The 25,399-nt window shown below is 38.3% G+C and overlaps 1 protein-coding gene and 1 non-coding gene across 7 annotated transcripts in view; one reads left to right on the top strand and one right to left on the bottom strand.

The window, feature by feature from the left end:
- Reps2 (RALBP1 associated Eps domain containing 2) overlaps window positions 1-25,399 on the bottom strand; it is a 208,361-nt gene that overhangs the window by 142,093 nt on the left and 40,869 nt on the right. For all 6 annotated transcript variants that reach the window (XM_047535932.1, XM_047535934.1, XM_047535933.1 and 3 more), the window contains exon 2: window positions 9,002-9,125. In XM_047535932.1, the coding sequence (XP_047391888.1) occupies window positions 9,002-9,125 (124 nt within the window). The remainder of the gene's footprint in view (window positions 1-9,001; window positions 9,126-25,399) is intronic.
- Window positions 22,274-22,347, top strand: Trnaa-cgc (transfer RNA alanine (anticodon CGC)). Its single transcript has one exon. It is a non-coding gene; the product is annotated as a tRNA-Ala (tRNA).

Below are 25,399 nucleotides of genomic sequence, written 5' to 3'. Positions count from 1 at the left end.
CATATGCATCGAAATTGAACAACTCACATTTGAACAGTGGGTCACTGAAGAAATTGGCCAGGGAGAAGGAGGCATTAAAAACTCCTAGAATCAAAGCTCAGCATGGTGGTACACACCTCTAATCCCAGTGGCTCAGGAGGTTGAAGCAGGAGGATTGTGAGTTCAAAGCCAGCCTCAGCAAAAGCGAGGCACTAAGCAACTCAGTGAGACCCTGTCTCTAAATAAATACAAAATAGGGCTGAGGATGTGACTCAGTGGTTGGACTTGCCCCTGAGTTCAATCTCTGGTACCCAAAAAACCTGTGTGATTCAGAAAAAGCAATAGTAAGAGGAAAGTTTACAACAATGAGTGTCTACATTAAGAGGGAGAGAAGGCACCTGCAAACAGCATAATGATGATCTAACGGTCTTAGAAAACAAAAACAAACAAACCCAAAATCAGTAGAAGGAAGAAACAATAAAAATCAGAGCAGAAATAAGTGAAATAGGGACTAAAAAATAACACAGCTGGGTGTGATGGTGCACACCTGTCATCCCAGAACTTGTGAGGCGAAGGAGAACTGCAAGTTCTAGACCAGCCTCGGAAACTTACTGAGGCCCTGTCTCAAAACAAAAGGTAAGCCAGGCATGGTGGTGCTGCTCCCCATAATCCTAGCAGCTGGGGAGTCTAAGGCAGGAGGACCACAAGTTCAAAGCCAGCCTCAGCAATTTAGCAAGGCCCTAAGCAACTCAGCAAGACCCTGTTTCTAAATAAAAAACGATAAAAAGGACTGGGGATATGGTGGTAAAGTGTCCCTGGGTTCAAACCCTGGTACCAAATAAATAAATAGGAAAATAGATGAATACATAAAAATAAAAAAGGTTGAGGATGTAACTCAGTGGTTACTCACCCCTGGGTTCAATCCCTGGTATGAAATAAATAAATAAATAAATAGGTAGATAGATAGATAGATAAATAAATAAATAAAATATAAAAAACTCCTGGGGATGTGGTTCAGTGGTAAAGTGCCTCTGATAAAAATAATAAATAATGAAAGATAAATAAATAATAAATAAATAAAAATAAAATAATAAAAATAATAAATTAATAAAAATAATAAATAATAATAAAACAACACAAAAGACAAACGAAACAGTTAGTTCTTTGAAAAGATAAACAAAATTGACAACTTTTTAGCTACTAACCAAGAGAGAGAAAAGACCCAATAAATTAAGAATTAAAAAGGGATACAATACAACAGATACCACTAAAGTTGGAAGGATTATTTAGGAATATTTGGAAAACTATATGCCAATACATTGGAAAATCTAGAGGAAATGAACAAATTTCTGGGTACATAAAACCTACCCAAACTGAATGAACAGTGTATCTAAAAACCAAAATAGAACAGCAGGATGTAATGAGATTGGAGCAGTACTTTAATCAAAAAGTCTCACAATAATGAAAAGCCCAGGTCTGAATGAATTTATGGTTGAACTTCACCAGACTTTCAAAAAACTAAAAGAAATGGCCCTCAACCTATAACAAAAATAGAAAAGAGAAGGAACTATTCCAAACTCATTTTATGTAGCCAGCACTACCCTGATGCCAAAACCTGATAAGGATATACACTGGAGTGCACGCACCCGCGCGCGTGCACGCGCACATACACACACACACACACAAAAAAAAAAAAAAAAAACCAAAAAACTGTAGATCAATTTCCTTGATGAGCATAGATGCAAATTCTTTTTAAAAAATGGGCAGCCGGGCCTATAATCCCAGCAGCTGGAGAGGTTGAGGCAGGAGGATCCCAAGTTCAAAGCCAGCCTCAGCAAAAGCAAGGTGCTGAGCAACTCAGTGAGACCCTGTCTCTAAATAAAATACAAAATAGGGCTGGGGATGTGGCTCAATGGTTGAGTGCCCCTGAGTTCAATCCCTGGTACCAAAAAAAAGGAGTAAATTGAATTCAATAACACATTAAAGATATCATACACCACAATGAAGTTGATTTCATTACAGGAATACAAGGATGGTTCAATACATGAAAATCAACAAACAATACATTACACAAATAGAATTAAGGACAAAAATCACATGATCAGCTCAACAGATGTAGAAAAAAACTATTTTTTGTTTTTGTTTTTGTTTTGTTTTGTTTTGCTTTTTTGGTGGCCAGGAATGGAATCCAGGGGCACTTAACCACATCCCCATCCCTTTTCTTTCTTTTTTTTTTTTAATTTGAGGTCATGGAGTCCTGACCCAGAAAAAGCATTTGGTAAAATTCCTTCATGATAAAAGTCCTGAATAAATTAGGTATAAAAGGATCATACTTTAACATAATAAGAGTTATATGTGATAAACTCATAGCCAACCTCATACTGAACTGGGGAAAACTGAAATCTTTTCCTCTAAGATCAGGATAAAAAGAAGGGTATCCACTCTCATCATTCTTTTTCAATATAGTACTAGGAATTTTGGCCAGAGCAATTAGGAAAGAGAAAGAAGTAAGAGATAGATAAAAACAAAAAAGGAAGAAGTGAAATTATCCCTGATTCTATACTTAAGAAACCCTAAAGACTCCACCAAAAGACTCCTAGAACTGACAAATTCAGCAACATAACAGGATAGAAAATTGACATACAAAAATCAGTTGATTTTCTATATATAATGAATTCACTGAAAAAGAATCAGGAAAGTAATCCCATTCACAATAGCCTCAAAAAAACCTAGGAATAAGCCTAACTAGAGGTGAAAGAACTCTACAGTGAAAATTACAAAACACTGAAGAAACTGAATGTGACACTAAAAAATGGAAAGACCTCTCATGTTTTTAGATTGGGAGAATGAATGTTAAAATGGTTATATTACCAAAGCAACGTATAGATTCAATGCAATCCTACTCAGTGTACCAATGGCAAAGATTCTTCAAGAACTTAAAAAAAACAATCCTATACTTCATATGGAAGCAGAGACAATCCTGAATAACCAAAGCAATGCTGAGCAAAAAGAGTAATGCTGAAGATAATCACAATAACTGATTTCAAAATGTACTACAGAGCCACAGTAGCAAAAACAGCATGGTATTTCCATAAAAACAGATGTAGATCAAAACAGCATAGAATACCCAGAAATAAGCCAACATATCTACAGACAATAGATTCTTGACAAAGGTGCCAAAAACATACATTGGAAAAAAGACAGTCTTCCTAAACAAAAAGTGCTGGGGAAATTGGTCATCACATACAGAAGACTGAAATTGCACAACTATCTCTCACGCTGAACAAAAAACCACTCAAAGTCAATCAAAGACCTTAGTGACAGCATTAAAAGTACTAGAAGAAAATGTAAGGGAAGCACTGGAGATACTGACATAGGCAACAATTTCCTGCATAGGACTCCAACAGTTCAAGAAATGAAAGTGAGAACTAATAAATGGAATTGCATCAAAATAGAAAAGCTTCAGCACAGCAAAGAAAACAATCACTGGAGTGAAAAGGCAGCCTACAAAATGGGAAAAAATATTTTGCCGGGGATTTGTCTGATCAATGATTAATAACCAGAATATATAAAGAACACAAATAGCTAGCAAAAGAACAATCCAATCAAACAATGAGCAAGTGATCTGAACAGAAGCATCTTAAAAGAAGAAATACAAATGGCCAATAGATATATGGCCAATATCTTTAGCCATCAGGGAAACACAAACCAAATACATTGAGATTCCACCTCACCCTAGTCAAAATGGTCATTATAAAAAATTAAAAATTAAAAATGCTAGCCAGGATGTAGAGAAAAAGGAAACCTCATATAGTGTTGGTGTGATATAAAGTAATACAGTCACTATGGAAAACTATATGGAGGTTCGCAAAAAAAAAAAAAAAAACTAAGAACAGAACATATGATCCAAATGTCCCACTTCTGGGTCATTCAAAGGAAACGACATCAGCATACCAAAGAGATACCTGAATACACCTCTTTACTGTCGCACCATTCACAATAGCTAAGATATGGAATCTGCACAGTTGTCCAACAACAGAGGAATGAATAAAGAAAATAAGGTGTGTTAAAATGGAGTATTACTCAGCCATAAAAAAAATAAATAAATCAGGTCTTTTGGGGAAAAAATGAATGGAACTGGAGGATATCATGTTAAGTATGAAGTAAATAAGCCCAGAGTTAGTCAGACACAAAAAGTAAGTATCACATGTTTTCTCTCAAGTTTGTTTCCTTTTTTTTCTGGTGCTCGGGATCAAACCCAGAGCATCACTGCATGCTAGGAAAGCATTATCCCACTGAGCTACATCTCCAGTCATATTTTCTCTAATACATGAAAACTTAAAATAAACTTTTTAAAAGATGACTTGAAAGAAGAAAAGGGGAGGGATCTGGGGGCAGAGGGAAAGGAGAGGGAGTCAAAGGCAAGGTAGGGTAAATGGGAAGATGGACATGATCAAGGCACTATATATGCATGTACATAAACATGGCAGTGAAACATACTAATTTATACCATTAACATGTTAATAACTACAATTTTAAAAAGTGACAGAAGACAAGATACCTTCCCATGCATAAGTATTAAGTTCTTCATTCATTCATCCATTCATTCAACCAATATGCAATTAATACCTACAATGCCCCACAATGCAGACACTATTAGATTCTCTTCCCTTCACCTTTGTCAAGTTTATAGGTCAGTGAGGAAGACAGACCAAAATATTAGTTAAACCTGTAATTTAGGAACTCTGATAAATGCTATAAGGAAACAGATCCTGAGAGGAAAACAATGTAGGAAGGGGACCCCTGCAAAGAATTATCTAACAGGTCCATCCAAGAAAGACCCAACTCCCTAGGCTTATGGACTTCTGTTACAACTTACTATTTACTTTTTTTTTTTTTAATGCAGAGGTGCTTAACCACTAAGCCACATCCCCAGCCCTTTTTTTTATGTTTTATTTAGAGACAGGATCTCACTAAGACTTATAGCCTCACTAAGTTGTAAGGCTGGCTTTAAACTCACGATCCTCCTGCCTCAGCCTCCTGAGTTGCTGGGACTACAGTTATGCACCACTGCACCCAGCTACTATTTATCCGTGATGATGCATTTTGTAATTCTGAAAGGGTAGATATTAAATTGTAGAAAACTGTTAGCTAACAAGTAACTCCTATTTAATAGCAATGCAAATGAATTTCATCTGAGAAAAGAGTACAATAGCCAAATACAACTTTTTATTGCCCTGTAGAGCATTAATCAGTTTTATATGTAATATAGCAATCCTATTCCAGCATCCTTTCCTTCTATGACTATAAATACCTCTGACTCTCTACACTTTCTAAAACCAGCTTTATCATATGCTACTCCCATAATTAATAAATTAATCTGACAAAACCTACTTTAGGCAGGATGGTGGGAGCAGTTTCTGAATCCTGAAGGATGAGAACAAGCCAGCCATGAGACTCAGAAGGGAAAAAGAGACCCCTAGGAATATAAGACTTCAACATAGCATGGGAATATGTCCTGCAGCAGAAGAGACTGCCCAGAAATGGCTCGAAGGCCATGAGACTAAGGAACAAAATGCAAGTGACGGGGAGAGCTCCAACATGAAAATGAAACAGTAAACAGGGACTAGATTGTATGAAGAGCCTTACAGATCAGTGCCAGGACTTTGAATTCTGTACTACACACAATAAGCAAGTTGCTGGAGAGTTTGAAGGAAGAATATGAAATTTTATACATCTATTTGGAAAGATCACTCTTCTCAAGTGGTAAATGAGATACGAGAAGAGAAGAGAGGAGGCTAAAAAAACAATGACAATGACCTGTGTTATCCAGGTAAATGGTAGGAGGAGACCTGGTCTAGTGGAGACAAAAGAGATGGAGGCAATAGCAGTGACACTAGAGCCATACTGCCAGCATTACTGATGACTACATTGGGAGTGAGAAAAAAAGGAGGAATCCATGATGACTTCTGGGTCTCTGGCATGAACATCTAGAGATGGTGGTGTCATTTGCCAAAATGGGGAAAACTAAGGGATAGAGGTTATCACATACATACACAAATATGCGTGCCATTCACAAAATAAGGGAATGCATTCACAACTTGATGGGTGTGACTGCACATGACAGGGCTACCACAGACTTCCAGCTTAGGTCCTCACAGAGGCCTTCAAGGTTTATGTCACCAAACATTAAGCTAATAAGATGCAAGCAACAAACTAGAAAATTCTAAATGGTAGCTCAAAGTTTGGTCCAATCTTGCCTTATTCTTAATCAAAATATGCTAACTACAAATAACTTTTATTTAATAAACCTTCAAATGAAGGAAGATAATTCAGAATTAACTCTGAATATACTTAAATGCCCAGAGGTAAAAGACAGCATCAAGCTGGGCATGGTGGCAAATGCCTGTAATCCCAGCAGCTTGGGAGGCTGAAGCAGGAATATTGCAAGTTCAAAGCCAGCTTCAGCAACTTAATGAGACTCTGAGTAACTTAGCAAGACCCTGTTTCAAAACAAAAAAATTTTTAAAGGGCTGGGGTTGTGGTTCCATGATTAAATGCCACTGGGTTCAATTCCCAGTACAAAAAAAGAAAAAAGGCTACATCAATGTTTATAAAATACAAATAAGAAAACCTTATTTTTTGCGAGAAGGTGTTAATCCTTTAGACAAACGGTAACTTTGACAATCCTTCTCACAGCCCCTAGAAAACTAAGCTATAGATCTGGGCACGAATCAGGTAAAGGATTTAGGTCTAATTTAAAATAGACAACAAATGTGTCACAAGTTTATTTATTGTTTTGTTTTGTTTTGTTTTTCAGTACTGGGGATTGAACTCAGAGACACTTAACCACTGAGCCACACCCTCAGCCCTTTTTTGTATTTCAACGAGAGTCAGGGTCTCACTGAGTGACTGAGGTTGGCTTTGAACTCTTGATCCTCCTGCCTCAGCCTCTGAAGCCATTGGGATTACAGGCATGCGTCATCATGCCTGGACTATAAGTTTATTCTAGTATACAACAAATTAGCTCTAACTTTTCAGGGAGGTAAAGTTGGACAACACTACAACAAAGTTTAATACCCATTTACAATGGTATAAAAATGATGACAAGTCCAAATTCAATATGATATAACTGAACTATCAAAGCCAATGACTGCTTTGTAGCAGTGGTCTTGCAGCAGTCAATGCACAATGCAGTCTTGTAGTCAATGCAGTCTCATAGCAGTGGTCTTGTGGCAGAATGCCTTATAGAAATGGACACCAAACCAGCTGATAAAATGATGCTACATCATAAAACCTATGTCAAAGGACCAAATTCTGTAAAACCAAGGCATGCCTTTTGTGTCCAATTATTTTCCCCCATTTGGAAAATATTCCAAGGTTACAGGTTATAATTAGTACCTTACTAAAAGGAAAGAGGAATGGAGAAGAAGCTATTTTGCATATCAGTGCGGCACAGGGACCGAGGCAGAGCTCCTGATTCTAAATATACTAACCCTGGGTGTATGCAGACAAGTTGCTCAATCTCCCTAAACTTCAATTTCCAAATCTCTAAGATTGGGGCAATAAAAGAACCCCAGTAGAGACCTAGTGTTCCGTCATAACCAGTTCTCCTCTCCTCACAGGCACCTGAGAGAATTGTGTTTCCCCAGTTTGCTCTGCAGTGACACAGAATCACATGAAAAGTTCTGGCCAATGTGCTGTGAGCACCAATAATAATATGAGTTACATTCAGGCCAAAATAATTTAACAGTTAGGGTGAGAAACTCTTGCCTTGTTGTAGCAATTGTGGGAACAGGTATTGTGATGGAGATGCCATAAGGTAAAGCAGACAGGATCACAGAGCCACCACATGGAGGGCAGCTGATCTGGAGGGTCACCCTGACTCATTGCAAAGTGGGACAAGAACTTTTGTCTAGTTAAGGCACTGAGATTGTGGTGGCATGTGTTACTGCAGTTTATCCCAAGCAACATAAACCTAATAAGCACTGCACCTAATTTAGTGAGATGCTCTGAGGATTAAATATGACAGTGCCTGGCACCCTAAGCCCTTGAAAAAGATTAACAGGATGATTGCAGCCCCCTGATGGTTAGTGCAAAGGGCTTTGTCTCCCACAGCCAGTGATGGCAATCTTCTCAGATATTTGGATTGTCCACAGAGTCTCTAAGGACTAATCATAAATATTTAACCCACTTAGATGTCTACCACAACCCTCAAAGGACAGGAGTGAGCAGCTGAGTAATCTTTATCTCAAAATGGAGAAAAGAAGAAAAGTTCCTGCATAATTGCGTGGATATATGAAAGTAATTTGTATCAGAATGAATTATCAAAAACTTCAGTGCATTCCTCTGATAATCACCTTCTTCATATGGATTTTTTAAAACTCTACTAAGGTAGTAGAAATACTGCTAATAGTTGGGGGCTTTGCTTTTGTTTGAGCTATGGAGAGAACTCAAGCATATTACTGGGCTGGGAACAGGGATGGAAAGATAAGAGAAAAATAAATCAGAACTCTGATAGATTCATTCTGCCAAAATTTTAGTAAAGTGCTTCCGGAACTGGAAAGTAAAGGATGAGCATATCTGATGTGACTAAAAGGAATGGAAGAGAGAAAAAAGGAACAGTTGCACTCAACTCTCCCCGTTACTCCACCCCTAATCCCTAAGAGAACCTTAAGTGACATTATAGGTACCTCAAGTGGAAAATTAACTGAACATTATTATTTTGCCACAGGCTCTAGAAGTCCTGCCCCAGTCTCATCCTAAATAACAAATCTGTTTTAACTGCAAGTCAGTTAAATGGAACTAATCTCAGGTCACTCTCTGAATTTTTTGTCCATTTAAAAAAGAAAGGAACTAAGCCACCTGCTAAGTTTTCTTATTTTATTTTACAGAGAAGTTGGAGGAAGTGAGGAGAAATTCCACAAAGCCTATAGAATAGGCCTTAACCCCACTAAAAACTGTCCTCATAAACAAGAAACCTGTCACAGACAATAAAAAATATAAAATGTGAGATACTCACCACATTTAATACTTTCTATCCGCACAGGCAGGCCAGACTGCGCTGCAGCAATTAATTTCAGGGCGACATAAAACTGTGTGGGACCAAAATAACCAACCCGCTTTGCACCACACAGTTCTGTGATCTGAAACAGATAAGAAAAATAATGCTGAAAACCTCATTTTATAACAGGAATATGAGACAAGATATATGATGAAACTTGAAGAATTTCACAGTGTAGCTAATCAAAAGTCCCTTGGAACCTACATGTCCACGCCAGTTGGTTTCCTTCTCCTCCGGTTTACAGGGAGGTTTTAAATTCAGATCACTAAGTTCTACTTACTCATGATGTTTCGGAACTGATTATTCCTCCTCTTTCAAAGATAAAAATAAAGGTGACAAAGGATGGCTGTTACTCTTCTTACAAAGAACAGTGACTTTTTCAGGGGGTGGATTCTAATGTACAAAGTCTAGAAAGTCACTGGGGTGAAAAGAGAACAGATTAGTTATTACCACTACTTGTGGATTCTCCTAGTTTATCAAAATTAAAAGTAAATTATTATCACAAAGTTCCCAGGAGAAATTATTTCCTAATCATTGCAATTATATCCTGGGTGCTTGTTTCAGAGGAATAAAAAGTACTAAACAGCGGGGCATGGGGGTGCACTCTGTAACTCCAGGTACTCGGAAGGCTGAGGCAGAAAGATGGCAAGCTGAAGGCCAGTCTGTGCAACTTAGTGAAACCCTGTCTTAAAATAAAAGAATGAAAAGGGCTGGGGATGTAGCTCAGTGGTAAAGCAATCCTGGGCTAAATCACTAGTACTAAAAAAAAAAAAAAAAAAAAAAAAAAGTACTACACACACATTTTTAAGATGCTGCAATAATTGGTGATTCCCATCCCATCCTTCCCCACACCTGAATGGAGCTCAAATAGAATAAACACCTGAATAGACTTTTTCTCTAAAGTTCTTCCCAATGTCCTGGGTATAATTTATTTCCCAATGTATTCTGAGAGCACACCATTCAAATGTTATAAATGTCCACCACATGACATTGTCTTAGACGTGCTTCAGCATGAAGAGGGAAGTAGACACATGGGTGAAACAAGCATAACCAAGAATTAATAACTGTTGAAGTCAGGTGATAGGTTTGGGGGTGTTCGTTCTCCATATCACATTTTTGTAGTGTCTATCTCAGCACTTATCACATTTTATTATCCATTAATGTCCATCTCCCATTACAATATCTTGTCCAGTCAGGCTCAGTGGTGCATGCCTATAATCGCAGCTACTTGGGAGGATGAAGCTGGAGGGTTGCAAGTTGAAGTCAGCCTGGGTAACTTAGCCAGACCCTGTATCAAATTTAAAAAAAAAAAATTTAAAAAAGGGCTAGGGATGTACCTCAGTGGTAGGGCATGTGTGAGGTCCTGGGTTCAATTCCCTAATACTCCCATCTCCAAAAAGTTTTCTCATCAAGGACAGAGGGAAAGTCCTCATTCATCGCCTAATACAAGTATGGACACCTAAAATATTGTCAATAATTCTCAATCAAGTGATGAAACCTTACTCCTCAAAAATAAATGTAACTGAGATTTGTAGTATATCTTATGGTTAAGACTAGCCTGTATGTGGAAAAAAATGCCAACAGCGTACATGTAGTTCTAGTATCAAGACAGTTGTCTTTCAGAATAATTCCTAATATAAAGAATTGTAATCTGCTGGGAAGCAGTGACACATACCCATAATCCAGGGCTCAAAAGGCTGAGGCAGGAGGATCATAAATTGGAAGCCAGCCTCAGCAACTAAGCAAGGCCCTAAGCAACTCAGTGAGACCTTGACTCTATATAAAATATAAAATAAGGACTGGGGATGTGGCTCAGTGGTAAATCGCCCCTGGGTTCAATCCCTGGTACCAAAAAAGAAGAAATTGCAATCCTTGGTATGTGAAAAACTTAACTACATTTCTAAAGGTAATTTAGTATTAAGTTAACCTTCAGTTATTCCTTTACCATAGCTACTACACTGAATTGGAATCTCTTTACTACAGGTAACTAAAAATACTAGTAAAACATTTATTATGGTAGTTTAAGACTCATGCTCTAATCTGACATTAGTAAACCACCTTGTTTACCTTGGAATCTGTCCTTTGGTCCCATACAGCATTAGAATCACTGCTTTGTATACAAAGTAGAATATACACATTGAAGTGAGGTAAGCCCATAGGTCACTCTTCCTGTTCTTTATACATAAAAAATCTAAGAGGCATGCCAAGAACTTTCTGAAATATTCAGTTCTCAAGGAAGAGAAAATAATTATAAGTCTTTGGAACTTACATATGGAGTCTCATAGTCTGGGACTTCTTAATCCAAAAAAACAGTTTAATTTTATAAGATTTTTTTTTTGTTCATCAAGATTCGAAGTATTTTAAGTTTAAATTCTCTATGGAAAAGTTCTAAGTTATGGGTAGAAATGTTTTGATGACATATGAAGGAAAAAGGTGGTGATATATTCCAGATACTCCATGAGCAGGAGGTATTCTACAGAATTTCTTCTTCAAACAATCCAAGTTGCTGAGATTTACTCAAAGAAAAAATGAAAAGATTCTATGCTTACTTTTTAGTTTAAACTCCAAACCTGTTACACTTTCAGCTGGATTCATCTGAGATTACATGTTGTACAAATTTCTAAAACAGAATAAGGATCTATGGACTAGGGTTTGTTTTTTCAGGTGGAAGGCAAAGAAATGGAAAAAAAGGTAATGGATGAAATCAACTTCCTTACAGCTTACAGATGCACACTAAACTGCTGGGATGCTGGACACAAATCAGAAAAATTCACCAACCATATGGGTGGAACCTGGACAAAGTTCTGGAAGGAGGTTGAAGGCCACTAAAATAGCTTCCCTCCTACCTAATTCTGTAAGATTAAGTGACCTGTGCTGAATAACCAGTCCATGCACGTTCCAGTTTTGCCCTGAAATAATACTCTTTCCTAGCTGAAATATAATAAAATTTTCTGAACTATTCAAAGGTTTGAATAAGTTTCTCTCTTTCAAGTATTTTTAAGGCCTCCTTAGATTTTAAAATTTAAAAACTCTTAGAAGTAGGGGCTGGAAAAATTCTTCAAGTGCACCCCTATTTTCTGGTCTCTCTGGGCTGCACTTGGCAAAGTCCAGATTCTTTGCTGTGCTTCCATGCTCCTTGTTCTTCCCTAGAAGGTGCACCCTCACATACCAGCCTCCACACTCCCTCCTTAGTCTCTTAAAATCCGGACACCTTCCAACTCCAAAGGGCTTCCAGGGCTCCTCATTCCCTTCCTGCAAAATTCAGACTCCAGAGTGGCTTTTGAGTCCCTCCTGTCTGGCCCAAACTACCCTGCCAACAACCCTCACCCTGAAGCAAATTAAGGCTGTAACCACACCAGATTCCAACCCGTCTCTCAACACCAAATCCATTTGGGCCTATAGGCATCTGCTGAGCCTCTGCATGGAAGCCAAATGTCTCCCTGCTTTCTTGCCTGCCAGGCTCATTCTTCAAGTCACCCCAAGACCAACCTTACCTCTGAACCTTAGGCAATTCCATATGGCATGTTTTCTGCATTCTCAAGTCACGTTTTACCAACTATCACATTACAAGCATTATATACACTTAAATCGGTATTGTGGTAACTGTTTCGACTGTACCCAACACCTTCCCCCATCCCAAGTGGTCACACAGGCGAAGTTATGTTTTTGTCATTTGTATTCCCAGGGATATGTACTTATAATACCTGCTATATACTCAGTTGCTCAATGAATGCTGAATTAATTAGTTTTCACAGCCTGCAGCAGCAGAATAGTTCTTTCTCTCATTTGGTAATTACTTTTACAAGTGACTGCTAAATTGACTTTAGTCATCTCACACCATATACCCAAGAGTTCTGGCAGGAATGTAAGAGAATTTTAACTTCCCTGTTCCCTTTCTGCTCAGGGAGGAGGGTACCAGGTTAAGGTCAAAGCCTCCACACTCCTTCATCCTGGCCATAAGCCTCAGAGCTCAGGAGAATCCCTCAGTGGTGTCCCAGCCACTAAGCACTCCAGAGAGGTGCCTCTTTGACTCAGGTACCCCCAGAGGGTGTCAGCTCCCAAGTGGGCACACTCAACAACAGAAATCCTGAAGATATTCTGAAGAACATGCTTATAAGTTGTACCTCAGCCTCTCAGGAAACAATGAGGAGGCAGGTTAATGATAGGCTGGCTTTTCCTTTCCCTCTCATTTATACTTTCTAATATTCAACAGACTGGTAGTCCAGAGGGACTTGGGTGAACCACTAAACAAAACACAAATCCCTGTATCCTACTGCCTAATATAAGGTACTGTGATATATGCCTAAGCCAAACCACACTAAAATGAGGGCATACATACAGTACTTAGTTGTATTTTCTGACAAAAGGATTATATCAATACCTTAAATACTTATTAATTTAAAAATATATTGGCCACTCACCATCAAAAGTACTGTGTATGCTAGGGAATGAGCAGCATGGACCAAAACAACCTATTCTACAGACATCCACGCCCTCTTTCCCTCCCACTTCAACAAACTATCTGAAAAGTAGGTTACAGATATACCTCATGGCCCACCACCCCTAAGTACTTTATTGTTTACCTCCTAGGAACAGAGATATTCTCCCACACCACCATACCAGCATCACCACACCCAAGGAAATCAAAGTTAACACAATTGTTATTATAGAACACGTGATCCACACTCAATTTCCTCAATTATCCTCAAAATGGCCTATTGGTTGGATTTTCTTTTCCTGAACCAGTATCTAATCAATGTTCATGATCTGCATTTTTTTATCTTATGTTTCTAGTCTCCCCCTAATCTGGCACAATCCCCCTTGGTCCTTAATGACATTAAATCCTTTCAAGAGTCCAGGCCAGCTGTCCTCAGAATGTCCCACATTTGGGATTATCTGTTTTCTTATGATTACATTCAACTCAACATTTCTGGCAAAAATACCACACAGATGTTACTATGATATAGAGAGAAGTAAACACCATGAGAGGCACATAAATACTGCATTGGTACTCACAGTCAAGTTTGACCATTTGAAATTAATATTCCATGTTACATAAGCAAAATGACATAAGTATAAGGTCATTCAATGTAGCATCATCTAAGACACAGATCAGAAAACAGCTGAAAGTTCACTTCTAAGATATTAATCAACTGTGGTTGATCCACACAGAATTCTAGGGAGCTTTTGTGGACATCTGTCATATCTGTGACTGCCCATCTTTTTTTGAAAAAGTCTTCTCTATTTGACAAAAAATTGCTTATTCTAATCCCACTTTCTGGCTTAAAAGCAGAGAATCAAATTCCCACATTCCCTAGCAGCTAATAGGCAAACATGTCACCTAAGCTCCATTAATCAGATATATCCACACATTTCTTTCAAAGGAAGGCTGAATACAGATGCATTTATTGATACTTTCATAAGCTATTCTGGAAGTTGAAGCTAACAAAATTGGCTTCCAGCTGCCTCCAGGGAAGAAAACTGAGAGGCTAGGACACATGGGGAGGAAAGAGGAAAGAGTTTACTGCATATCATTTTACACCTTTGAATTTTGAATCATATAAATGTAGTATCTATTAAAATAAATTTAGAAAAGTTGTAAAGAGTAAGAGAGACACTCTAACATCATGTCAGCAAGAAATGTTATAAATGTACACTAGAATCATTCCCATTTCATCTACTCTAAGTACAATTTAAGAATAAGTTCCCCACTGGACAAAACTTCAAGGGTCCCAACTCACTGAGCCTAGATTAACTCACGAACATAGGGCTCTTTCTGCTCTATTATCTTTGTCAAAGGTAGCACTGTCTAGCTGGGTGACTGTGGGAAAAAGCATTTGATCTCCTTTGGTCTCCCTTCTCATCTACTGGAATGAAGCAAACTAGACAGAATACACAGCTTTTAGGAGATCCAAATACTCTCTGAAAAAGAATTTCAAGGGTGAAATCTAAAACTATGGTTTCAACCTCTCCCTCTGTCACTTACCATTTCTACTTTGTATTGTGGTTCTCAACACACCAAATATATCCCCCCTAGAAGAGCATAAGTCTCTTGAGGGCAAGTCCTGCATTGTTTAAAACATCTTGAATTCCTCACAGCACCTCTGCCGTTGATTCTGACAAGGAAGGCTCACCGAGTAAATAAGATATACCTATTGTGATTTAACCCTTGATGGCTTAAAGAGAACTCCTATGTATGGTATCTTGTGCTGTTAGATAGTGAATTATTCAACCAAATACTCTGTTAAAGTCTAAAGGATCAGAGACATTGGCCTGATCACAGGATAACTAGAAATAGAATATCAGGTAAATCGTTTTGTAATCACCTGATTCCAGGTAGGTCAAAGGGGAATGCAACCATTCTCCCAGAACACTGAATTGACTTAGTCTTGGTAGGAGTTTGTTTTATATTAAAACAGAGATATAGTAAAAGAATCAAATATAAATTAGTGTGGTTCTTTTGGGGGGCTATTTACTAGGAATTGAAACCCAGGGGTGCTTAGCCACGAGCCATATCCCAGCCCTTTTTTTATTATGAGACAGGGTTTCACTAAGTTGCTCAGGGTGGCTTTGAACTTGCAAACCTCCTGCCTCAAACCTCCTGAGTCACTGGTGTCACAGGCATGTGCCACCACACCCTGACTAGTATGACTCTTAATGATAAGAAAAAAATTCTGAAAAAGAAACTCTCTACTAGGGTTAGCTGTTTTGGTCATGCCCATGACTTCCACGGTGCAGTGTCTCCTCTGCCTTTAGGGAGCTGGCAGAAAGTCTGGGATAAACAGTGTAAAATTAATCAGAAATGGGCATACAGGTTCTTGCACAGTGGATTTGTATAAATAGGTTTGACCAAGTGATTCTACAGATTTTATTATGCACCTAGATTGTTTTTTGGAACGAGGAAGATTATAGGTAATGATGGAATTTGATGACAATGGTCTTTCACATTTTTGTAAACTAGCCCTTCTTTGGCAAACCAATGCCACAACTTTCCAAACTGCCCAGCTGGCTGCACACATACAGGCATACATGGCCACAGGGTCAGGAGTTCCTTAGGGTTGGCATCTGCGTAGGAAGAAATGAGGATCTGATAACTCAAGGTTGAACAGAGGGGAAGATGTGATGGGGGTGAACCACTGAGGCACAAAGGAAGCATCCTCCCATCAGTTTAGAAGAATAGCAGACTCCACAATAAAAATTAACATTTACTGAGAACAGACTGTGTGCCAGGCACTGACATACATGCCAGGACTTAATGAGATGAAGGGAACACATACATATACACAAGCAGTCTTGACTCTAGAACCAAATTAAAATGCAATTACAGCTCAGATTTCTGGCCCGGGTTTGAGGCTCTGTGTGTCATAGAATTTTTTGTACAGCTGGAGGCAGAGAAATCTCAGGTAAACACAAATGCATTCCAGAATTATATAAGCTTTTACTAGTTCTGGCAACTCAAACTTATCTCACCAGCCAAAAGATTAGCTTTGCAGAGAGTTCATTTATTGACATTTTTCAGAGCTTTTCCAAAGTAAAATTATAGGCTCAGGTTATTTGGAATTTATGAGGATGTGATTTAAATCCATTCTATATTTATCTAGAATATTTTATAGCACTCACACACATATGGGCACACATACACAATTTCTCTTTTAAAAGAAACTTGTGCCTTAGTAAATTGAATAGAGTAAACCTGTACATTTCAAGTAAGTGGAGCATCAGTGTTACACAAACATCTTCAACATGCTAAGGGAATGACTAATGGATAGAAGTTCAGTCTTAGATCACACTGGAGTTCTTCACACTTGACCCCAAATCTAGAGATTTGAAGCCTCTAGCATAGAGCTAAACTCATACCAGAAACACCCATTTTGGGTGGGATAAGCAATCTGATTCATTAATTTGATTTGTCAAGTTCTCAGTAAGGACCCTATCTAATTGTTAAAATAACAACCCCATCTCTCACTTCCCTGTCATTCTAACAGCCTCCCAGTTCAGGAGCCTGATGCCATTTGAAGCAAGCTGCTCCAGGGCAATAAAGCTGGAGAAGGGCCCCTTCCTCCTGTTCCTGAGTGTTCTCCTCACAACAAGGTCCCATGACACCCAGCACACTCAGGACTTCTGCATCACTATGGCAAATCCAGATGCATTATAGAGGCTCTGGCCCAACCAAACAGAACCAAGCACCAAGACAATACTGATATTATTACTACTGTGACCTAATGGCCATATAATATTGACCTAATGACCTCTTTCCATGACCGAGTCCCCTTTCTGGGTCTCAATATTCATGTCATCCTCTTTCCTCTCTAAGAATTCTTCATTTTAGACTTGATCTTGCTCTCATCTGTCTTGTTGTGTGTTAGTTGCTGACAATTCCCTGATAACCAAATCCTAAAAATCTGATCTTAGGTCTCATACCACTTAGCTGTGCTTGCCAGAAGGGACATCCCTAGGGCCCTGGTGAGTCTTCTGCACCTATCTGAATCATCTGTAGATACTATTTCATCTGCCTGGATAGACTTTCCATTGCCAGATGATACAATCCACCCATTCCACTAAACTGATGACCCACCACAATGGGTGAGCTTAGATGCAGGTCCTAATTGCTTCCAAGATGTTCTATTCCAAGTGCAGTTCACTCTCATAATCCATGCCTAGAGATTCCAAAACTAAGAAATATTTGACACAGAAAGAACAATCCCTGTCCTCAAATGGTTTATAATCTCACTGGGGTATATATCTAAGAATTTTGTGAAAGATAATCAACATTTAGCAAACACTACTATGCACCAAGTAGACAATGTGACTTTCCCTTCATGAGTATTATTTCTAGTATCTAATCCAACATGAATGGTTTGCAAGTAGGAACTTCAGAGTATAGAGAAGTTAGATTCTAAAAAATAAGAAATCATCTGAATTTGAAGACCTTATTACCCAACAATTTATATTAGAAATGTCACATGAACCAAACTCACTGTGCAATTTGCTAAATTTTTAGGCACTAAGATATCATTCATTCAGTTCTTTAAGTGGCACACTATGGCAAAGCCTCTTTGAATCTACCAAGTGAAAGACACACTCTTTATACTTTGGCAGCCAGAGATATGTGCATGGTAGGCTCGGTATTTCTTGGCTTTCCAAATGATCATGAGAGCACTCCTGTGAGAGGGAGCAGGTGCAAGGAGTATAGCTCTGAACTGAGCATTTTCTTTCAATAGAATTGGAGAACAGAGGCTGGGGTTGTGGCTCAATGGTAGAGCACTTGCCTAGCATGTGTGAGGCACTGGGTTTGATTCTCAGCACTGCATATAAATAAATGAATAAAATAAAGGTCGATCAACATCTAAATTTTTTTTAAAAAAACTGGAGAACAAACCACAAAGCTTGCTTCATCATACTGGTGTGATAACCAATTGAGCTGACCAGAGTATTGAAGAGAAACACATGAAACTTCCCATTTCTCCTTTGGCTTCCAAGTATCAGAATCCTTTGCCAGTATTTATGAAATTCTCCTCCTGCTTTCAGCTAAATAAGCTCAAAACTGTCAGATACTCACTTTCCTGTTTTTTCTGGAACAGAGTATGGACACAGGACATAAGATTGGCCAGACACATGGCATTTTAATGAATATCAAGTGCTGCAAAACAACAAGAATAGCAGATGGTTGTTTTCTCATAAAAAAGGAGCAATACTCAGTTCCAGGGGCAGCTCCACACTCAACGTCTAATGCAGGCAATGATGTATAGGGGAGACATATAATATTCAGATAGTTAGAGTATCACCATCATCATTGGATCAATTCTGTGGCATGATCTGGCAGTGCTGCCTTCTAATTGTGGATTTTTCAATTCTCCTCTAGGCTTTCCAGGAGAAAAAGAGAACTCCTTTTCTGATTAAATAGCCACAAGCAATTTCTGATGCTAATGGAGCTATGTTACTAAGAATCATGGATGTTACAGGGGGCAGATTAAAGGTGAGCCTTCATCATTCCAGAGCTTCCAAACTTGGCTATATCATTATCTACTGCATACAACCCATCCCAAAACCCAAATGCCTTAAAGCAACATTTTTCGGTTCAAAATTCTGGGACTCAGCAATTGGGCTGAGTTCAGCTAAGCAACTATAATGATCTGGGTCAGGTGCCACTGGACTCACTTTGCTTCTACAGTTGGCTTTAGGTTGCCTCTACTTTCCACCACATGGTATCTTCCTCCAGCCCAATCTAGGATTTTTTACATGTTGGCAGAGTTCCCAAAGCAGTAAGAAACTGAAATGCTTCCTCATACCTAGGCTAAAAACCTGCACAAGGTCACTTCTATATTCTATGGTTAAACCAAATCACAAGGCCAAACAAGATCCTAGGGAAGGGGAAACAAGTTCCACCTCTAATGGGAAGAGTTGCAAAGTATTGTAGGCATTTTGCAATCTACCATGTCTGACTGCTTGATAAAGAGCACAATGGGGAAGCTGTACAATAGAACCCTAGGGAATTCTCATTTATTAGGACTGCTCATACCTAGAATCTGTGCTCTTACCACCACTTCCATATACAGCCACCAACTCCAGTGACTGATTCAACAACAGCTAACTAGAAGCAATAACACAGTGATGAGCCAGCAAACTTAGCAGCCTGTAAACAGTTTGTACAGGTCAGGTCCCTTGGATCTCTCATACTGTAGGGCATGCTAAAGAGCACTGGCTAGAATCATATGGCATGTGAACATCAGCTCTCTGGTTTTGGTTCTCTGTTTCTGAAGCTCAATTTTTCCTCCCTCAAAGCTCAAAGGACAGTTGCTGCATATGAACAAATGGATAGTTTGATCACTTCACACAGAAAACGGGTTAATGGCCCTAAATTACAGAAAAACCTGACATAACTTTAAAGGAATCTTTTAAATCTCTGCTCTGAATTTGTTTATTCAGATCTTGAAAAGGTTTAACTAAATCCCCCCTTTCCAAGAGCCACTCAAATTGGCAGACCCCACCAATTGAAACTACATGTTTCCCTGACAACTGTTAAAAAGAGAAAGGAAAGGATTCTGCAAGAAGTTTCCATGGAAACCACCCAGTTCTTGCATCTTCCATTCACCTTATACTTTGGCTGGCATTCAAGAAGATCAAGTCAGCAATAAAAATATAAGGAAGCTAGCTTTGGAGCAATGATGAATGTCTATGTTTGGTACAGTGAGATTTTTCCAGTAAAAAAGGCACAGTCCAAACATCTCAAGACTCACAATTAAGAAGTCTCTGAATGTTCAAAACATTTTTTAAAATACCCCATGTCTTAGTCCATTGGGCTGCTACAAAATACCTTACATGGGTAACTCATACACAATAGAAATTTATTTCTTACAGTTCTGCAGACTGAGAAGTCCAAGATCAAGGTGCCAGCAGATTCAGAGTCTGGTGAAGGTTATCTATGACATAGATGGATGACAGCCCTACCCACATGAACTAATAGACTCCTGAAGGTCCCCCTCTTAATACTATTACTTTGGAGATTAGGCTTCAACATAAGAATTTGAGGAGAACAGAAACATTCAGAATATAACTTCCCAAAAGAATTCTGCAAACAAAAGTGTATTGGTTTCCTATGGTTGCTGTAACAAAAAGCCACAAAGTGACTTAAAACAATGACATATATTATTGTCTTATAGTTCTGGAGGCTTGAAATCCAATCTCAAGGTGTCAGCAGGTTTGGTTCCTTCTGGGGGCTCTGAGGTAGAATCAGTTCCATGCCTCACCCTAAGTTTCTTAATAGTCTCAGAAGTTCCTTGACTTGTAAATCATCACTCTAACCTTTGTCTTCAAATGGCTTTCATGTGTGACTGTGTCGTCACATGGCTGTCTTCTTATAACAAAACTAATCATATTGGATTACAGTCCCACCTTACTGCAATGATTCATCTTGATTTGATTTATCTCCAAGACCCTATTTCCAAATAAGGTCATGTTCTGCAGTACTAAGGGTTAGGATATCAACATAACTTTTTGGGAAGACACAATTCAATGCAGAACATACAGCTATATAACAAGTATTTTATTTTGCCTATTCACTATGTGTTTATTAAGCTAATTGATAGCTCCATTTCTTTTGTGGTTCAATCAAAACGGAAGGATCATACTTACCACAAAGCCACACCTAGCTATAGTGAAATCTGGGCAGTGCAACCTTTACTCTGGACAACCATTTGCCAAGCTCAAAACTGGAGTTTTTATTGCAAAGGAGAAGAAGGTAATAAAAGTCAGGGGGCAACTAGAATTCTCAATCACAGAGGCAAAGAGAAAAATCACTCAGGAAAAACAGACACCCTGCCTTTGGTGAAAAACCCACTACAAAAATGAGATCATAAAAATTAACTATGCTTGGAAAAGACCTTGGAACTGAAATGAAGAAATTAATTTTATGCCTAACAAAAAACAGAGGCAAGAGACACTCAAAGGACAAAGAGTGAAGAGCATCCCAAATTAGAAGTACTTGAGGAAAAAGTCAAGCACAGTGAGGCTGTATCATTTTGTATTACCTTCAGCAAGGTACAATGATCCAGTTTCTCTACATTCCTGCCAGCATTTGATGATGTCACCTGTTTACCATTTTAGTCATTCTGATAGGTTATGAAGTGATATCTCACTGTGGTTTTCTCATTTGCCTAATGGCTAATGATGCTGAACATAATAATTCCACACCACATCATTGCACATCAAGACATGTCATTTGCAAATATTTCCTCACACTCTGGAATTTGTCTTTATATCCTTTTATGAGGTCTTTCTCAAGTAAAGTTCTTAATTTTCATGAGGGTCCAATTCATCAATCTTTCTATTATGGATTGCATCCTCAGTGTCAGATCTAAGAATTCTTGGTCCTGAAGAATTTCTTGTATTTTTATAAGTTTTATACTTTTGCATTTAAGTTTGTGATCCATTTTTAGCTGTCTTTGGTATAAGGTATGAGGTTTAGGTCAAGGAATTTGTTTTTGCCTATTGATGGTCAATTTTTCTAGCACCATTTGTTGAAAAGCCTATCTTTCCTTTTCTGTTTAACTGCTTTAGAATTTTTGTCAAAAACATCAAAGCTTCACTCTGTTCTCTATTTCACTGTGAATAACAGGAATAGACATCTTAAAAAATGAGAGAAAATATTGTCAACTATTCATCTGACAGAGGACTAATATCCAGAATACATAAGGAACTCAAAGAAGGTTTAAAAAACAAACAAGTAGGGACTGGGGTTGTAGCTCAGTTGGTAGAGTGCTTGCCTCGCATGCACAAGGCCCTGGGTTCAATTCCCAGCACCACAAAAAAAAGTAATCCAATTTAAAAATGAGCAAATGATCTGAATAGATACTGCTCAAAAAAATGAAATACAAATGGCTGGGTGCAGTGGCGCATGCTTGTGATCCCAGCAGCTCAGGAGGCTGAGGCAGGAGGACTGAGAGTTTAAAGCCAGTATCAGCAATTCAGTAAGGCACATAGCAATTCAGCAAGACTCTGTCTCTAATAAAACATAAAAAGGGCTAGAAATGTAGTTCAGTGGTTAAACACCCTGGGTTCAATCCCCAGTAATCCCCCAAAAAGAAGTCAGCATGAAAGTACAATACTGATGGCTAGAGACTGGAAAGACTGGAGGGAGGGTGGTTGGATTTGATAATGCATGCCACATGCATGCACGAAAATATCACTGAACCTCATTAATATTTGGGATTAATGTGCTAATAAAAAATAAATTTTAAAAAAGTCCAACATGGTGGTATGTGCCTGTGTTTCCAGCCATTCAGGAAGGTGAGGACAGGAGAATCACTTGAGCCCAGGAGTTAAAGACCTGGACAATAAAGCAACACTTCACCTCCACAGAGAAAGAGAGAGAGAGAGAGAGGAGAGAGAAGAGAGAGAGAAGAGAGAGAAGAGAGAGATTGAGATTTCATTTGATCATATTTCTGTGGGTCTAAGTTCACTGACCTATTCCATTGATCTATGTTTCTATTCCTCCACCAATATCACATGGTCTTGACTACTATAGTTATATTGTAAGTCATAAAATCAGGCAGATTTATTCTTCCTGTTTTATTCTTATCGAAATTATTTTAGCCAGGCACAGTGATCACAACACCTATAATCCTACCAGATCAGAGGCTAAGGCAGGAAAATTGCAAATTCAAAGCCAACTTCAGCAACTTAGCCAGGCCCTAACCAACTTAGCAAGACCCTATCTCAAAATAAAAAGTGAAAAGGACAGAGGATGTGGCTGAGTAGTTAAGCACCCTTTGGTTCAATTCCCTAATTTAAAAAAATATTTTAGCTATTATAGTTCATTTGCCATTCCATATAAAATTTTAAATATTATCTACATCTACAAAAATAATCCTGCTAAAATTTTTATAGGAATTACATTAAACATATATTGATTTTCATGGAATTAACATGTTTACTGTCCTCTGATCCATGAACATATTATGGTCTCTCCAACTATTTAGAGCTTCTTTGATTTCTTTCATCAGCATTATGTGTGTTTCAGTGTACAATTCTGTGCATTGTTGGTTAGATTTACAATCAAGTAGTTTTGAGTGACTGTGAATGGCATTCCCTCCCTGTGTTATATGAATACACATACCACACACACACACACACACACACACACACACATTTTTTTCTTAGTGATAGGGACTGAATCGATGACCTTGTGCATACAAGGCAAGCACTCTACTCCAAGCCACACTCTGACCCAGGTATTATATTTTTTTATTTCAGTGTCCATGTGTTCATGGCTTATATATAAAAATACAATTCATTTCTGAACATTTTTCTCTTATCCTTAGACCTTGCTGATTTCACTTATTAGTTCCAGGATTATTTTGTAGATTCCTTGGGATTTTCTGTATAGATAATTGTGCCATCTGTAAATAGGGATAGTTTGTATTTTTGAGGGGGGATCCCCTTCTGATCTGTGTGCCTTTTATTTCTTTTTCTTGCCTTATTACACTGGCTAGAATTACCAGAACAGTGTTGAAAAACAATGATGGGAGCAAACATCCTTGCCTTAAAAATGATCCCAGGGGCTAAGAGTATAAATCAGTGATAGAACATGTACTCAGCATGTGCAAATCCCAGGTTCAGTCCCCAGTACCAAAACCAAAATTATTCCAGATAGAAACTCAAGGATGTAAAAAAAGGATGAAAGGACAATAAAATAATAACTATGTCAACAAATCTAAATTGGGACTTGGCCTAAAGACCAAATCTGGGCTACTGCCTGTTTGTATAAATAAATACAGGCAAACATAATAATATACATATTGTCTACAGCCACTTTGGTACCAGAGCAGCAAACCTGAGCAGCTGTGACAGAGACAATATGGCCTACAGAGACTAATATATTTACCATCTGGCCTTAATAAAAATGTTTGCTGACCTCTGACCTAAATAACAACACCTGCATAAATAATAATGTCTTGTGAAGTTTAATATATAGTACTAAAACATATGGTAAAAATACCAGAAATTGGGAGCAAGGATAAGTGGAGTTAAGGTCCTTGCATCATTCAGGAGAAAGATAAAAATAACATTAATGTAATAACCTTTTTTCTGGGCACAGTGGCACACTCCCATAATGCCAGTGACTTGGGAGGTTGAGGCAGGAAGATTGCCAAGTTCAAAGCCAGTCAGATCAACATAGTTAGAACCTGACTCAAAATTAAAAAATAAACATCACTGGGGATGTAGCTCAGTGATAGAGCATCCCTGAGTTCCATCCCCAGTATTGCAAAAAAGTAATTAATTTAATTAATTAAAATAATTTTAACCAAAACATCCCCTAATTGTATCCTTTAGGTTCAAAAGACAGAAAAACATCTATCTCTTCTCTTTCCATTATATTTTTTTCAGTTAAATCAAAGTAGAATCATTAACCTACTAGCATCACTGGGCAGCAAGGAGCCACATGTCTACATTAAAACCCTCCTTAAAATATCTAAAAAGAAAAAAAAATCTACAAAGGTAAATGCCAGTTCCAAACGATCCATCTCCTTGCTTTCACTGCTAGGGTGACTAATAATCCTGATTTTCCTGAAACTGAGGGGGGTCCTGGGATGTGCAACATTCAATACTAAAACTAAGAAAGTTCCAATGGCCCATACTAGTGAAATGGACTGAGTGGGACACAAGTAGTTTCTGCTTTCCATTCATCTCTAATGAGGAGGTAACTTTAGTGAGTCAGTGAGCAGGTCATCAAGCAGAACTAATTAAAGTTGAGTGCACAGTCTCACCTTCATGTATCACTAACACTTCTTCCTGAAACGATACCTTTGAAAGCGAGGACAGTCATCTACTCCTCAAAGATGCAATGTGCTACAAGTT

The sequence above is a fragment of the Sciurus carolinensis genome, chromosome X (assembly GCF_902686445.1).
Source record: "Sciurus carolinensis chromosome X, mSciCar1.2, whole genome shotgun sequence".
Taxonomy (NCBI): domain Eukaryota; kingdom Metazoa; phylum Chordata; class Mammalia; order Rodentia; family Sciuridae; genus Sciurus; species Sciurus carolinensis.
Note: the sequence above shows the minus strand (reverse complement) of the source record. Positions and strands in the feature narration are given on the sequence as shown.